Below are 18377 nucleotides of genomic sequence, written 5' to 3'. Positions count from 1 at the left end.
CAGGGTGCGTGGGAAAACCACGAGAGTATTCCTGCTGTTATTCGAAACCACAACCCCGACCATGACTACAGGTATAGGTCCAATGTGTCTAGCACAATTTGGCTGCAGGCCCTCAATTGGTCCCATCCCAACCAACAAACGGCCGTCAATGACACCGAGGTAGAACCAGCTTTCATCAGAGAACAGAGTGAGCTCTCCTCTGACTCCACTGAAGACGCAAATGGCCGTGATGTGGAATCCACGCTACAGTTTGTTGTCACTGTGGTGCCAACTGCTGCTCAAATTGCTGCTACAGGTGCAGTACGATGCGCCAGAGCCATACGCCGAACACGATGGTCTTCGCTCTCGGTAGTACCACGTGGCCGTCCGGGGCTCGGTCTTTTTGCTACTGTACATTATCGTCACCACTGATGCCACCAATCATCCTGCCAAGTGTTTCTGCAATATCGCAGAAGCAACATCCAGCTTCTCGTAGCCTTATTACACGACCTCGTTCAAACTCAGTGAGGTGCTGATAAAAGCGTCTTTGTCGCCTTAAAGTCATTCTTCACTAACATCAACTCACCACGTCTAATCTCAAAGGTAACTAACATTCACGACCGTTACAGCGCACATTTACAGCAAACCTGATTTGCATCCTCATTGAAGCGCTACTAGCGCCATTCTTATGAGACTGGTTCGAAATATGAAAGGACATCATCCTTCAGACGTAGAAACACGCCTATCAACTTTCGTTTATGTCAACACGATCCCTTCTTGGTGTTGCGATTTTTTTTCCGTCAGTGTATCTGCTACGTGGTCATTTTCCTTAAAATATGGAACTTCGTCAAACCATTACCATAGGAGTTCCGGAACGTAACGTCCTGCGCGTCAACGGACAAATTGTAGCAAGCCTCGTTATAAACACCGGAAACGGTATTCAAATAACATGCGCACTATCCATAACTTGTACCTGGTCTCGAAAAACAATCCCGTGTTCGGCCATCCTGATTTAGGTTTTCCGTGATTTCCCTAAATCGCTTCAGGTAAATGGTGGGATGGTTCCTTTGACAGGGAACGGCCGATTTCCTTCCTCATCCATCCCTAATGCGATGAGACCGATGACCTCGCTGTTTGGTCTCTTCCCCCAAATCAACCCAACCCTCGAAAAACAATGAATTTTAAGCAACACAGTATGCAGGTTCCAGTCAGAAATTAGTAATTTTCACTTCGAAAAATTCAAAAATTAGAATTCTGTCTTTCCGAGATAAGGCAATATTGTTGCTTGCAGATGACGTTTCTCCGTTCCTTAGACGAAAACTGTACGTGACCGTTAGCCTCACTGAAACTTTGGTCACCACGAAAACTTGATATTACATACTCAGGTTATTCTACTTTAAAATAAACAATGTTTCAAAAAGATTCATCCGATTTGACAAGACTGACCACACCTATATCTATCCTATGCAAGCCACTGCGGTATTTGGCCGATGGTACATCTGGTACCACTATCTCCCCCCTGTTCCATTCATGAAAGGCATGTGGGAAAGCTGACTGTTGGTAAAGTTGAGTATTATCTCTAATTTCTCTAACGTTCTAGTCGTGATCACTTCGCAAGACTTACGATGATAACCCTGTAGTAATTTCATTTTATTGATTTGGACTACTACGGATGCCACGAATTTTCTTTTCTACTTCCTTTCTTTCCAGTACAGTTGTTTCGCTAATCTTTTATCTTCTTTCTTCTGTGCCTACTGACCTGTCTTTTCTATTTTTCTTCTCGACTTTTCTTTTATTTCTTCCTCTGTTACTTCCATTTCCCTCGGGTCACCTTCCACTTCCTTGCTCCACGTCATTGATGTTTTTGGGATAAAAATTCTTTTGTCATCTATCCTTTTTAGGTGTCCACAGAATACACCACCTTTTCTTCATTATATCTAATATTCGTTCTCCGGTGAGAGGACGTGACCGATAAAAGTAAAATTTAGAGTTTTATTGAAGAAATGAAACATTTGAAAAAACGTGGAAAATTACTCATTTGAAATTTCATGCACAGACGACCTAATAGTTGATAATAAGTTTGATTTTGATATGGTTAAGCATAACATGCGTTAATAATTGATCAAATATTGTCAGATCTTCGGAATTTACTCGATCGGGGTTTTAGCACAGATGGTCACTGTAACAGTTCTAGAAGCAGAAGGACACGCGTAGAAACTAGTGCGTCAGTTGTTTATACTCGGTGTTAGTGCTCATTACATTTGTAAAAAGAGAGTGGTGGTCGCGAAGAAGTGCACCTATGCGAAAGAGATCGCGTACAAAAAAAGTTTGAGAAGCTCTGCTCCAGAGCTCTCAGGACCACTACACTCATTAACCGTGCAATCTCACGTTGCCCAGTTGTTGCAGACCTAACTGCTGAAAAATGATTACAATAACCTGAAAGTGTATTCAGGCAACAGGTGCAAGCCTTCAACGTGTAAAGTGTGGAACTCGGGGCCCGCGGCGCGCAACGGAAAAGCTGACAGGAGCTGCTATCAGCCACTGAAGGCCAGCGTGACGTGACACGGCTGCTATCACTCCGCCAAAGCGCAGGCCCAGTACTGAGCGACGCAGAACAATAAGGGGTCGCGGGCATCCTCCGTTGTACTCGTAGCCAGGCGGAGAAACGTCGCCCCCCCCCCCCCCTCCCAAACATACGGCGTCACCGTGTTTCTACCTTAAGACACTGTAGGGCTTCTTTTCGTGCGATACGTCACCCGCAGCGCGGCTGTTGTGCACCTTAAGTGAATCCCGTGCAAATCTCTTCTATCACGTTGACTATTGCATCATTATTAGACCACATGCACCAAATAGCTGTTTATAATTATCTTCATTTACGACAGACTGTTTCGGCTTTATCGCCATTTTCAAGTATCTGCGATTACCATTTTGGTGAGAACATGTATGGATGTGAATGTCAGTTACATTAAAGGAGCTTTGACTGTTACTGTCTTAATATGTTGATAAATGATGTCAATATGTTGAAAATAAAATGTTAATACGATGTGACAGTAGTTTGACAGTTATACTCTTACGACGCTATATGTTTACAAAGATTGTGCAGAACAACAGTGATATTATTTTATTAATAAAATTTCTTACGATTGTCTTTGATTGTTGCATATGTTTCTTCCGAATTATCTATTTTCGTGTTCTAAGAGTTCATTAAGTTTTTGAAATGGCTCTGAGCACTATGGGACTCAACAGCCTAGGTCATCAGTCCCCTAGAACTTAGAACTACTTAAACCTAACTAACCTAAGGACATCACACACATCCATGCCCGAGGCAGGATTCGAACCTGCGACCGTAGCAGTCCCGCGGTTCCGGACTGAAGCGCCTAGAACCGCTCGGCCACACTGGCCGGCTCGTGCGGTTTCACAGTACCCCCAATTCGGCAGTTATTTGTACACACTGCGCCCTGTAATGTAAAATGTGGCTCGCCGCTCCATAGAATATTGCCCGGCCATATGCCGTCAACTTCTATCCGTGCCATAAACCGGAGAGCATATTCAGAATGTTGGCGAGGAGCAAGAGGTTCCAGTTGCTGCACCGTCTGGATCCTGTACACGTATCAGTGTAAAATATTCGTAGATCGCAAAATTTTCCTTACTGTCGACCACAGGATGATCAATTCACGTGACACTGCACGAGCACTAGTACTACCTGACCTGAGACACTCATCCTCGTCAACAACTTCCAGCGGGATGTGACGCCTTCCTCTTTCAGGTGCCACACCAAGCTCACCCGTGTTTTCGACTTTCGTTATCAGCTCCTTTAAACCATTTCATGATATCGGGCCTCTCCTCACGTCTTTCAGTCAGAGATACAGTCTCAATGCAGCACTGTAATCGCTCAAGTTTCACTAACAGCGCACGGTCTCTCTTTTCGATAGCCACACTCTCCACTCACGTTACGGCTTGTCAAATGATAAACAGTGAAGAGCGCCAGTTTCGCACCTGGTGACGAAAATTGGAAATAATTTTTTCTAACCGTAAATCGGTTCCGCATTAACGCATATCCCACACTGGACTCCGTGAGCAGCTGCACTTTACCACTTGGTACTTCCGGAGCACAACACTTTATGGAAGTAGATTATGTACTGGAATGTCGGAAAACCGGCTACGAGGAAAATCGAAGCGTTTCAGATGTGATATTACAGAAGGGTGCTCAAAATAAAGTGGACTTATGAGGTACGAAAAAGAGGTGGTCCTCCACTAAGTCGGCAAGGAATAGAATAAATGGAAAATGTGACCAGAAGATGCAATAGGATGAAAGGACATACATTAAGACATCAGGGAACTGCTACTCTATGGGTGTGGTATTCCGAAACAAGAGGTTGACACAGGAGTGGAGGTGGTGGCGGACTGCATCAAACCAGTCAGAAGAGTAATGAAAAACCCCTGCTGCCGTGACCTCTTCCCCCCCCACCCCCCACCCCCCCACGCTGCAAAAAAATACTGTTTTTAGTGAGAAAATCATATGGGAAGACCTCGAACTTTGATTTCCAAGTACGTGGTGGCTGTGTACCGTTCCCCAGCACCAGACTATGCGCTACTGTACTGGACTCGATTCCAAACCTGTCGCTATTGGAGATCCGTCAGTCCATCCGATGCGGTCATTGAACTCTGTGGTCCCCTACATTCTATTTTAGATGAGTAGACCTTGTGCCGCCAGCTCGTCTACCTTATTTTTACCCGTAACTAGGCAATCAGCGTTCTGTAGAAGCACTCATCATGATTATTCACACGACGCAGATACACACTTGTCACTTCATAATAGCTCGAACACAGGCAACGGCAAACCACCTCCATTAGGAATTTATCCTGGAAGGCAAAGACGTTCATTTCCTGAATATGGGAGTTACTTAGCTTAGCTGAAACAAACGTACAGTACTAAAATATTTATGTGATGAAACGAAAGAAAAGGTGCAATACGACCCAAAAAATAAAGTGATAAGCGTACAAGGAGACGTAAGTGTGCTCTACAAAGTCACTCACAGCGACATAACAAAGGACAGCACCACTACAAAAAGACTACAGAGAAGGATCCTCTGATGTAGTTGCCACAGACTACAAAAAGAAGTTCTTGAACATAGTCACAAGTAGCGCTTAGTATTTTTTATTTATCGGTTTCGTTCTTCAGATGAACAAGATAATCTTCAGACTATAAAGTTTAAAGTTGTCTGACAGCACTAAATGTCATTTATTACTGTACTTAAAACGGAATTTCAAGTACTATAGTGCAGCCAGTTTAATCTTTAGTGCTGTCAGCAAACTTTAACCTGTACATTCTGATGAAGCCCATGTTCATTTGAAGAGCAAAACCGATTCATAAAAAATACTTAGTGCGACACGTGGCTGCCTTCAAAAACTTCGTTTTAAGAGTCGTTTCTCCTGCAGGCAATGCCTGCTCTTGTTAGATTACAGAAATGTTTGAGCGACTCAAGTTTACGGGTGAGTGCTAGGGCTGTTGTGCTAACATCATCAATACGTTCACTTTCATATACCTTGCTGGGTAAATATGCGTAGGAAATGAAATAACGGAGTCTACTAGTTGCCAAACAGTCGTGAGTAGGAAAATGGAAAACAGACTACTGAAAAATCATTGATCCATTAAGTTAATAACAAATGGGAGCATGTAGACGTGTGCAAGAAAGGACAATTTAGCATACCAGCTACGATAAACAGCTCCCGCAAAAAGCATTTGTTCGCAGAGTGTGATACAAAGGTCTTACAAAAGGAAGGTACTCTTGGTCACAAACAAAACTGACGGGTGAGTACTGAGGAGAAAAAAACCTAGTGAGATGGTAACGCGTTTTGCAGACAGCAGTCTTTTCATTTGTGAATCACCAATGCGACGAATTTGTGGCTTATAATAATGGAATACAATGAGTGTGGAATGGAACTGTCAAAGTTTATTGACGGTCAGAATTTGCTTTTTAAATTAAAGTAAAAATGACCTGTGTCTGCAAACTCGACAGCTGAAGCCCCCTCACTTTGTTTGCCGTCCTTCAGAAAGTAGATGATTACATTTCTCGAGAACAGGATTATCGATTTAAATTATTACAAGACAATAGACAGATGTGTGGTGATTGGAGCGGAGGAAACAGCGAGTGAGAGGGGGGGATGAATTGATGCAGACAGCGAAAGGTATAGATAGCAAAGGGTACAGATAACGGTAGACAACTTGGAAATTATAGGTACGAAGAGAGAGGTAGGGGAAGAGAAATACTGATAACTGATAAGGAGGGGGGAGGCGAGAGATAAATAGAGGGGGGGGGGGGGGAGATGGCACGCAGGGCAAAGAGGCACACGAAGAGAAATCTATAGTATGGACGGTACAGTGAGTACAGTGGCGGGGGAAAAGTCTGTCTGTGGTGGACGGTGAAAGTCTGATTGTGGTGGAGAGGAAAGTTTGCTTCTGGTGGAGGGGGAAAATCAGTTTGGAGTGCTGGGGGAAAGACAGTTTGGAGTGTAGGGGGAAGGTCAGTTTGGGGTGAAGGTCAATTTGGGGTGGAGGGGAAATGATGATGATTGGTTTGTGTGGCTCTCAAATGCGCGGTCATCAGCGCCCGTACAAAGTCCCAATTTTTACACAGTCCAATCTAGTCACTGTCACGAATGATGATGAAATGATGAGGACAACACAAACACGCAGTCCCCGGAAAAACAAAATCCCCAACCCGGCCGGGAATCGAACACGGGACCCCATGATCCAGAGGCAGCAACGCCAGCCACTAGACCACGAGCTGCGGACGAGAAGGGGGAAGGTCAATTTGAGGTGAAGGGAGAAAGTCAGTTTGGGGTATAGTCAGTGCAAGGTGGAGAAGGGCAGTCACAGTGTAATGGAGGTGGAAAGTCAGTAAGGGACAGAGGGCGAAAGTCTGTGTAAGGCAGAGGGCAAGTTATGTGGGACGGAAGGGAAAAGTCAGTGTTGATAGAAGGCGAAAAGTCAGTGGGATGGAGATGTAATGTCAGTGGGATAGAGAGAGAAATAGTGAGATGGATAGAGATGGGGACAACTGGACAGGAATGGGGAAAAGTAGAGAATAGAAAGGGTGAAAAGAGGAGCAGATAGGAACAGTTTGGGAGGGAGGGAGGGAGGGAGGGAGGGAGGGAGGCAGTCAGGGGAGAGAGAGAGAGAGAGAGAGAGAGAGAGAGAGAGAATGACTTAGAAATCAATAAATTTCTGGAAGTCGCCACAGAATGTATGTAGCAAACAGGTTGCTCGGGGACATCATCATGTCTTACTACACGACATTCAGAGGAACAGACTGGTGGCACATGATTGATGACAACGTGCCTCCTACCGGCCTGGTGATTACACACCGCAATGTTTGTCGTATTTGAACGGAAGATGGCTAGTCGAGGTAGCTGAAATCAGCCATCAATGATTATAAACAAATTTTGCGATCTTGACTAATAAAGGATTATTTGTAAGAATCCGTAACTTTTGTACAGGGAGAACTTGGTGAAAGCCAGACTACAGCTTAGTGCGGTGCAGACGCGTGTGCGAGGTGGCTGTTGCACAGTGTGTGGGCAGAGAGCGGTGGGCTATCGGCCGGAAGCTGAGGTAACCGGGATGGAGCTGTACCTTGCCGAAGAGCACATCGACGACAGGAGAGAAGTCCGGCTCGTAGTGCCTGGAGGGCCCCGGAGCCGACGCCGGCGGAGGCGAAGGCGGCGAGAACGGCTGCGCCAGGTCTCCCTCCATGGCCGCTCGCTGCTCCTACCTGCGGCGGCCAACAGCGACACGTCACTAGACCGTCGTCGCGCTTAGCGTCTGCCTGCTAACCACCAGCCACTCAACCCGCTGCTTACGTCACGGCTGTCTTATCACAGCGCCTCCCACAGCACCGTCACAATATCAGCATATGACTCGTTTCTTAGGTCACGTCTGCGACACCGAGGCCCACGAGAAAGACAGGCCGCGGCGCGTACGTCACAGCACTTCTGCCATTCTTACGAATGCCAGCAGCTGTCTCCGGAGGGAAGAAAGTAACTATTTCCGACCAGTTTCATAATTCTTCACTGCGCGTTTAAATGCATGCAAGTTCTCGACAGCACACGACAAAGTTAAGGCCTTTAGTGGGTACCTTTTCAATATATATTGATTTCCCGTGGGCCCTGCGTGGAACGGAGCGTTCGCGAAGTGTGGCGGACAAGCCATTTTCGTTGCGGGGCCCGTATTTCTCGTGAGCCCCGTGTCTTATCGTAGTGCGTCCCACGGCACGGTCACAATGGCCTCACATGACTCGTTTATTAGGCTACGTCTGCCACACCGCGCTGCATCGGACACCACCGTTAATGAGGCCTCCACAACTTTCCTGCTACACTGTCTCTCCATTTTTCAAGTCACTTAGTTAATGCACGTGCCATAATTATTCTAGATCGTTGAGCGTATACTCTAATACCCAGAATAAACAAAACGTCGTCAAAAGGAGATATCAGAGACACAGAAAACTTGCTTAAAACAGTGCCAATTCAATAAAAAAATACACCGAATGGGGCAGTAACTCGTGCATCATACATAAACCACTATTCACTGTACAGAAATACGGTGCACGCATCTTTTGTCGCAATCTATTTCTTACGGTAGCTAAATAGTAATATTCCTGTAATACAGTAACGGTTGGTAGATAGTCGGCCACACACAAAGAATCGAAATCGCATTAGACTGAAACTACATGAGACACAGCATTGTGCTGTTGTATTTGACTACGAACGACTCTTGCTCAGTCCACCGAATACGTTGCAAGTGTCAGCTGTGGTCAGAACAGACTTCGGTCTACTCGTTAATGCTTTATGCCGTAGCTATACGATTTTGAAGACAGGCAAATTGTTGGAGCTCGCATGGCACGTGCTTCCGTAGCCATGGGAGCCAAAGTGTTTCGCGTTTCAAGAGGCAGCGTATCAAAGACTGGCTCTGAGCACTATGGGACTTAACATCTGAGGTCATCAGTCCCCTAGAACTTAGAACTACTTAGAACTACTTAAACCTAACTAACCTAAGGACATCACACACATCCATGCCCGAGGCAGGAATCGAACCTGCGAGCGTAGCAGTCGCGCGGTTCCGGACAGAAGCGCCCATAACCGCTTAGCCACCGCGGCCGGCTATCAAAGATTCATAGCGCACGATGGGAAATAGGAAAAGCATCATCCGCTAAGTTACAACGCGAACGAAAATGTATGTTGTGTGTTCGTGACAGACGATCACTGAAGAAGATTATGACGAAAAACAGACAGACAACAGCTGCAGAGGCACTGCATAATTTAATGTCGCACTCGCGAAGCCTGTCGGCACCATAACAAAACGAAGGGAGCTCCGTAAGCAGGGAACTGCAGGGCGAGCTGGAAGTCCAAAACCACTCGTCAGTGATGCAGATACCCTTAACAGGAAAACGTAGTGTCGAAACCATAAAAAAACCTGGACTATGGAACAATGGAAGAGAGACATTTGGTCAGATGAGTCTTGTTTCATACTACACTCCTGGAAATGGAAAAAAGAACACATTGACACCGGTGTGTCAGACCCACCATACTTGCTCCGGACACTGCGAGAGGGCTGTACAAGCAATGATCACACGCACGGCACAGCGGACACACCAGGAACCGCGGTGTTGGCCGTCGAATGGCGCTAGCTGCGCAGCATTTGTGCACCGCCGTCGTCAGTGTCAGCCAGTTTGCCGTGGCATACGGAGCTCCATCGCAGTCTTTAACACTGGTAGCATGCCGCGACAGCGTGGACGTGAACCGTATGTGCGGTTGACGGACTTTGAGCGAGGGCGTATGGTGGGCATGCGGGAGGCCGGGTGGACGTACCGCCGAATTGCTCGAACACGTGTGGCGTGAGGTCTCCACAGTACACCGATGTTGTCGCCAGTGGTCGGCGGAAGGTGCACGTGCCCGTCGACCTGGGACCGGACCGCAGCGACGCACGGATGCACGCCAAGACCGTAGGATCCTACGCAGTGCCGTAGGGGACCGCACCGCCACTTCCCAGCAAATTAGGGTCACTGTTGCTCCTGGGGTATCGGCGAGGACCATTCGCAACCGTCTCCATGAAGCTGGGCTACGGTCCCGCACACCGTTAGGCCGTCTTCCGCTCACGCCCCAACATCGTGCAGCCCGCCTCCAGTGGTGTCGCGACAGGCGTGAATGGAGGGACGAATGGAGACGTGTCGTCTTCAGCTATGAGAGTCGCTTCTGCCTTGGTGCCAATGATGGTCGTATGCGTGTTTGGCGCCGTGCAGGTGAGCGCCACAATCAGGACTGCATACGACCGAGGCACACAGGGCCAACACCCGGCATCATGGTGTGGGGAGCGATCTCCTACACTGGCCGTACACCACTGGTGATCGTCGAGGGGACACTGAATAGTGCACGGTACATCCAAACCGTCATCGAACCCATCGTTCTACCATTCCTAGACCGGCAAGGGAACTTGCTGTTCCAACAGGACAATGGACGTCCGCATGTATCCCGTGCCACCCAACGTGCTCTAGGAGGTGTAAGTCAACTACCCTGGCCAGCAAGATCTCCGGATCTGTCCCCCATTGAGCATGTTTGGGACTGGATGAAGCGTCGTCTCACGCGGTCTGCACGTCCAGCACGAACGCTGGTCCAACTGAGGCGCCAGGTGGAAATGGCATGGCAAGCCGTTCCACAGGACTACATCCAGCATCTCTACGATCGTCTCCATGGGAGAATAGCAGCCTGCATTGCTGCGAAAGGTGGATATACACTGTACTAGTGCCGACATTGTGCATGCTCTGTTGCCTGTGTCTATGTGCCTGTGGTTCTGTCAGTGTGATCATGTGATGTATCTGACCGCAGGAATGTGTCAATAAAGTTTCCCCTTCCTGGGACAATGAATTCACGGTGTTATTATTTCAATTTCCAGGAGTGTATTTCCAACTTGTGGGCGAGTTTACGTCCCAAGAGTGAAACTGGCGGGGTTCGGTAATGATCTAGGCAACCATATCGTGGTCTTTCAGGAGCTGCGACGACCTGAAGTCATGGAAGCGACAGAAAGGGGTCGCCGCACATGAAGAAGTAGCCCAAGAAGAGAAGGTGGACACCCCGCCCTCCTATCAAGCAGGGGAAGCCGACCGCGCCACAGCAAAGACGACGACAGCGTGTTCCACGAAACGTTGCGGAAAGCCAGCGATGACGCCATTGCCGCCCTCAAATCCGCCATGGAGGGCGGCCCTGAGGGCGGAACTCGACGAGATGCGTCGCGAGGTGAGACAAGTGGGGGTAGCCCTGTACCTCGCATCTCGCACCACACAGCACACCTGAAGAGGCGCCGACCCCCACCAGTGTGGGGGTAGACGCGAAAACGCAGAAGACCGTCCCCCTGGACGATGCGGCAACGCAGTCTGCTAGGGAGGTGGTCATGGAGTCGGGGACACCCGACGACAGCAAGAAGACGGCCCCCGTTCGAAACAGCCGTCGCTTCTGCCTCTGCAGATACGCAGACGGCGGAAGAGACGCCCGTGGACACCGAGGGAGAAGAAGACGAGCCGTTCGAGTGTCTGCCCCTCCCAACAAGAATTGTGTGAGGGAGGTACTCACTAAGATTGCTGACTCCCTTCGAGATGGCAGCAATCCCCACCATGGAAATCCGTACCCCTTCACGAAAACCGATATTCCTTCCCTCCCACACAAACCATTCCACTGGGGGGTGTGAACCCCTAAGCCAGAAGATCAAAGGGTGGGAACTCGTCCGGCGTGCGGATCTGGAGCTAATAAACTGCTACCCGATCTTCACCGACGCGGACTGGAAGTACATGACGGAACAATCCGCCCTGTACTACATCAAATAGAACTCGCCGCCAGTGTACCTCTCCTGTCTGACAAAATAAAGTTCGGACAGCCAGGAAACAAGAAGAAGAAGAAGAAGAAGAAGAAGAAGAAGAAGCCGCCAGAGACATCTGGCCATTAATTCTTTGTTCCAGATAACCTAAAGGCCCAACCAGAACCAGAGGAAAAACAACCCAACCAGTCAGGAATAGCGGAGGAACGGCTTCTCACAGCATAAACTCCTACGACTCGGGCCAAGTATAAGGCCCGTCATTTTAGCGTCACAGTCAGCTATCCTCTTAATTTTTTGATAGTTTTGGCAATTTGTTACTTGCAAACAAATTTTCAAGTGTGGTTAATGCTCTCACAGCAGCACAGATGAAGTAGCGTTTTACATCCAGACGGTGTTGTTACTGCACCACAGACATAATATTTAAGAAGTACAGTGGAAGAATACGGACTGATAACACCTCCACATAAATGGAAAGTAATGGCATTTCTGGGAAACACAGCGATAAGATCCAGAATTGAGATAAACGATAAAATATTGGAGCAGGTATGCAACTTTATCTAGATTGTGAAACATCTTCAATAATAGAGTGTGGCATGGAAACAAAACTTTACAAATTTAACAAGCAGAGTGATTGCTACTAACATTTAAAAACTTCCAATTTTAACTAATTTTTTAATTGGTGGTCATGTATTTAAAAAGGCGAGGAATTGCCATTGGCTAATCTAACTGTGCAGTCTTTTCTATCGGTACACCAAATAACTGTTGTATTTAGTTAATGTCATGTTTTAAAGCGCAAGATGTTTCCGGTGAATGAAGTAATGTTTGCAGCACCTTTCCTTGGTGTTCGCCATATCCTTGCCTCATATTTTGTAAAAGTGTTTCTGGTAATGTGCTTCTGTTATGTTCAGCACTTTCTAGGCGAGTTACTGATAGATTTTCTCTGTTTTAGAAACTTGTATTTCGCTATTAAGATGCGCCCTGTTTGAGGGCGTGATTGGCTGAATGTTTAGAGCATGCCTTGTGGGAACGTAAAGTGGGCCGCCTCGGTTCCGGACGAGCGTGCCTGTTGGTAGAACGGTGTTCTTTATGCAGTTTCTGAGATTACTGAAATGAATTAACCCTCTTAAAAGAGTCCTTGTTTACCAACGTTAATTAATTTGGCGTTGATGCCGTTGGTTGTGATGTATAATGATGTCTGTGACCCCCCTTTTTTTTTTTTCAAAAGGGTTTTTAGGAACAAGTAATTTTAAGTTTGGGAATTTTCTTAAGAAATTTTTTTTAATTAGCTTTTCTTTTAATTCGGTCATTCCTTTAAAGTAAATCCTCGGTATGACCTTGGTCTAAAATATTCTGCAATTTCAGAATTCAAAAAACAGAATAAGTGATTGTTAGCCAGATTGCTATTGAACACTCATTTAATATACATCTATATATACTGTTGCGATCAATTGTGAAGTGCACTTAATGCTGCCGTGATAGTTGCTGTAACGTTTAAATCCCCACTGAATTCGCCCAGAACAGCTTCATTAAGTTTTTCTTTATGTCCACGTGGCCCTCATTACAATTCTCCAAAGCCACTTTCCGCAACTTTTAATCGTTTTCTGTCTGCCTTCAACAGTGTCTAGCTTCCACAGTCATACAGGAGCGTCCATCGTACGAACGGTTTCACATTTCGTTTTCAGCTCTATACTAAAAAACTTTTTCAAAAGCAGTCTTCATTCTGAAAACACGTTTAGCTGTCTCAATTATTTTTCTTGTTTCCATATTGCAACTCTTGGCTACTGAAATTAAGGTCCTTAAACAATCTTGATGTCATGTGTCACCACTCTTGTCTTGCTCACTAACAATTTAGTTTTGCTGTTAATTTTAAGTTCAATCTTTCCATAACTGCTGAAAATGTAGAAAGTATACGTTTTTCACTATGGGCTATTAAGGAAATATCGTCTGCGAATCGTATGTAGTGAATGGAAGTCCACTCACCTTAAGAGCAAACGTTTTTCTTTTCAAGATCATAGTGGTTTTTTCAATGAAAATGTTAAATTAGGAGATAAAGAGACGGACAGGTCTTTAAGGAATGATGAGTTCAGATGAGTTATCACAAAAATTATTTTGAATTGTAGAATGAAACAGGCTGTATTACAAAACTGCTTAGTAATCTTTGTAATAATAAGAGGAAGCCGAGGAACTGATTATTATTGTTATCATCGTTCTACGGAACACATGTTGTCCCACGCTAAACTAGACTCGATACTTCTTATCGGTGGGATTCTGTGAAGGAAAGATCCAGTGTTTATACACAGACTGATGTTTGACTAAGGGAAGCAGCTATCGCCTACGGGTCAGTTTGCATACTAGTTCAGAACGGTACCGGTACCACAACGTCTAGACGCATGGAACAGCTAGGATGACAGATTCACGACGAAAGGGCGTCACTGTTGCAGTTTTGTTACCATGTACGTAGTGTTGGCAGTAATGTGTACTGAAGGCGGAATGTTTGCAGTGAGAGGAGAAGAATTAGTGTAGGCTACATCTAACGAGAATATTCGACGGTTCTTATGAATGTTTTATTTACTTTTATTAAGTTGGGCACACATTTCGTTGACACAATGTCACAACATGCGTTATAACATATCTGTAAATTACTGAAACAAAAGAAAATAGAATAATAAAACACAGAGCTACGAAAATGACATAAAAATAACAACAACAACAACTAAATTAGTACATTCAGCACTTCAAGCGCTTTCCTGTCCAGATTTTTTAGTACGTGCTGTACATCTAACAACTATGCATATTTCATCCTTCTTAGCTCATTACTAGAGAAACAACTAAGATACTTCTCTCAGCATGTTACCAAAAGCGACTTTTCTATGAATCGTAATGACGTAATTGGGATCGTAGAGTATTGTATTGTATTGTATTGTATTGAACTGGGGACCTAGAAACGACGGAAAGACTTCGTCCCCGTCGCAGCCCTCAATGGTTCACAACCCCACAACAGGCCACAGCAGTCCACTCACCCCACCGCCGCCCCACACCGAACCCAGGGTTATTGTGCGGTTCGGCCCCCAGTGCCCCCTCCCTCCCCCAGGGAACATCTCACACCAGACGAGAGTGGCCACAAATGATTGCGAGGTAGAGTAATGGTGTTTTATGTGTACGTGGAAATGGTTCAAATGGCTCTGAGCACTATGGGACTTAACAGCTGTGGTCATCAGTACCCTAGAACTTAGAACTACTTAAACCTAACTAACCTAAGGACATCAGACACATCCATGCCCGAGGCAGGATTCGAACCTGCGACCGTAGCAGTCGCACGGTTCCAGACTGCGCGCCTAGAACCGCGAGACCACCGCGGCCGGCTGTGTACGTGGTGACAGTGTTTGCGCAACAATCGCCGACGTAGTGTAATTGAGGCGGAATAAGGGGAACCAGTCCGCATTCGCGGAGGCAGATGGAAAACCGCCTTAAAAACCATCCACACACTGGTCGGCACACCAGTCCTCGACACTAATCCGCCGAGCGGATTCGTGCCAGGGACCGGCACGCCTTCCCGCCCGGAAAGCAGTGCGTTAGACCACACGGCTAACCGGTATTACATGAATGATGCGTATTACTGATTGAACACCTCTTTGAAATTCACTATTACTATGTAAAAGACTTTTCATTCGATTAGCACCTATTGAGATATTCATAACGTGAAGTCTCATTAAAATTTTGCCGATCAGTAAAGCAACCTGACATGTAACAAAGCAGGATTATAAATATTTACTAGTTGTTGCATTACATCGTCCTTGTGCTCTATAGACATCCGTGGTGCTATTTCAAACATTTCATTAATAAATACAAACACATTAAACACAGTTTTCCCCAAAATAACGAAAAGCAAACTAGAAAAATAACAACAAGTCAAAATAGTGTGGAATGTGTTGAAGTTTATCCAAACCACACAATACATCAGAAACAAAACAAAAAATTAACACCAGGGAGAGAATTGATATTGGAATGAAGTACACGTTTGAAACGCCAGTTTGGTTCAAATGGTTCAAATGGCTCTAAGCACTATGGGGCTTAACATCTGAGGTCATCAGTCCCCTAGACTTAGAACTACGTTAACCTAACAACCTAAGGACATCACACACATCCATCCCTGAGGCAGGATTCGAACCTGCGACCGTAGCAGCCGCGTGGTTCAGAACCGAAGCACCTAGAACCGCTCGGCCACAGCGGCCAGCGTCACTTTAGTATAGCATAACAAACGTCAATGCGTAACGTGGTTACATTGAGCAGCAACACAATATATATGGCGACTTGTAATGCACGTAATTTTGGTGTCTACGAGCCGCATAGGGAGCGAATGGTATTCCTCTTGTACAGCTGCTACAAGCGAGGCTGGAGACTGGGGAGGATCGGAAATAGACACACGCTTCCGAGGGGAAACAAAAATGCTAAATGGATCTCTGATGATTTTAGCATATCCCCCATAAAACAGTAATTGCAATGGATGTAAATAGCGACCTTCAGAGCCTACTTAATATGCTCTGTAAGGCTTTTCGTCAGATCGACCTAGCCTCTCAGTGTACTAAAATGTTTTGTCTTGAAGCCTTTCAACTGAGATGCAAGAATTGCCACCTTGCCATCTATTGCTTTACACAGTTGCTTCGCGAATGACGACTTATTGTTCCTTGCGAATCTAAATTTTCTGTGGGCCTTCTTAACCAACACTGGAACTCGCCCATGCTGTTCCACGTATCTAAAGTCCAGGGCACATGTCAACGTGTACAATGCAAGCGTTCCATGTGCCGAGCGATGAGCAGTACACATGTTGCTACGAGAGGCGTTCAATAAGTAATGCAATACATTATTTTCGACCAATTTCGGTTGAAAAACGCAGAATTTTTTGTGGGACATGGAGATATACTCCAGTTTCAGCCCCTACAGCTTCATGAAGTTCAGAAAGGTGTCGGTGCTATAGGCAGACTTCAACACGGCGTCTGCAACGGAGGTGATTTCCAGCCACAGGGCTGTCACTGAGCTTCTTTCGGCGGAAAACCGGAGCTTCCCAGATATTCATATGCGCTTCGAGAACGTCTACGGAGACCTGGCAATGAGCAAATGCACGGTGAGACGTTGGGCGAGGATTCTATCATCATCATCGCAACAAGGTCGTGCAAACCTGTCCTATCTCCGTGTAACGACTAGCCGCAGACAGCTGTGACACTCTGAATGTTGGAACGTGTGGGCAGTCTCATTCGAGATGATCGGCGGATCACAATGAAACACCTCGCTGCTCAATTGGACGTCTCTGTTGGTAGTGCTGACACACCCGTCCACCAGTTGGGGTACTCAAAATTGTGTGCCCGCTGTGTTCCTCGCTGCCTATAAAAAGCAATGAAAGGCAATCTGGGCGGAATTGTTTGCGCATTACGAGGCTGATCGTGACTATTTCTTGTCGAACATCGTGACAGGCGATGAAAGACCGACAGCTGTGGCCGAGCGGTTCTAGGCGCTTCAGTCTGGAACCGCGCTGCTGCTACGGTCGCAGGTTCGAATCCTGCCTCGGGCATGGATGTGTGTGATGTCCATAGGTTATTTAGGTTTAAGTAGTTCTAAGTTCTAGGGGACTGATGACCTCAGATGTTAAGTCCCATTGAGCTTAAGAGCCATTTTTTGAGGCGATGAAACATGGATTCATCACTTCGAACCGGAAACAAAACGGCAATCCATGGAGTGGCGCCATAATACCACCTCTCCTCCGAAGAAAAAGTTCAAAGCCGCGCTCTACACCGGTGAATTCGCAGCGACAGTTCTCTGGGTCTCTGAAGTGGTTCACCCGTTTGATGTCCTCCTCCATAGTGTGACGATCAACTGAAGTGTATGTTGCTACCCTCAAGAAACGGAAGAAATGACATCAGCGTGTTCGTCGCCACAAAAATGCAAATGAACTTATCCGTGATAGCACAAAACGTCGCACAAGTCTGCGCACCCGATTGGAGCTCATAAAACTGCACTGGAATGTTCTTCCTCGTCCACCCTACAGCCCGGATCTCGTACCTTCCGACTTCCATCCGTTTGGCCCAACTGCAGGATGCTCTCCTCGGCAAGCAGTACGTGATGATGAGTTTATTGATGCAGCAAGACTTTGGCTCCGTCTTCGATCAGTAGAGTGGTGCCGTGCGGATATAAAGCCCCTTCCGTAGTGCCGTGCGGACACAGAGGCCCTCCCAATAAGGTGGAGTAAAGCCGTAATATTGGATGGAGATTATGTTGAAAAACAGGGTTTTGTAGGCAATGGAATGGGGAATACTATGGCGTACTGGAATCCTGAATTCCTGAATAAAATCTACCTGCTTTTGGAAAAAATGTGTTGCTTTACATAATAACATAATAACCCGACGTCCATGTGAATTACAGGAGGCCTACACCAGCACAAAGACCGGCCGTCCTTTCTCATCGGTGCGTAACATCAACTGGAAGTTGGATCTGTGGTTAGAACGGGTTTCCATGGTTTATTAACAACGGAGACAAACTGTGTACC

General features: G+C 46.3%; 1 protein-coding gene across 7 annotated transcripts in view; it reads right to left on the bottom strand.

Annotated features, from left to right (window-relative positions):
* Positions 1–18377, bottom strand: part of LOC124802476 (proton-coupled amino acid transporter-like protein pathetic) — a 228545-nt gene that overhangs the window by 108753 nt on the left and 101415 nt on the right. The window contains exon 1 of one of the 7 annotated variants that reach the window (XM_047263276.1): positions 7613–7747. The exons of the other annotated variants lie outside the window; for them this stretch is intronic. Within the exon in view, the coding sequence (XP_047119232.1) occupies positions 7613–7732 (120 nt within the window). The 5' untranslated portion in view covers positions 7733–7747. Of the gene's footprint in view, positions 1–7612; positions 7748–18377 lie in introns of those variants that run through there. 7 annotated transcript variants of the gene reach the window in all.

The sequence above is a fragment of the Schistocerca piceifrons genome, chromosome 6, assembly GCF_021461385.2.
Source record: "Schistocerca piceifrons isolate TAMUIC-IGC-003096 chromosome 6, iqSchPice1.1, whole genome shotgun sequence".
Classification (NCBI taxonomy): domain Eukaryota; kingdom Metazoa; phylum Arthropoda; class Insecta; order Orthoptera; family Acrididae; genus Schistocerca; species Schistocerca piceifrons.
This window is presented reverse-complemented; position numbering and strand designations above follow the sequence as displayed.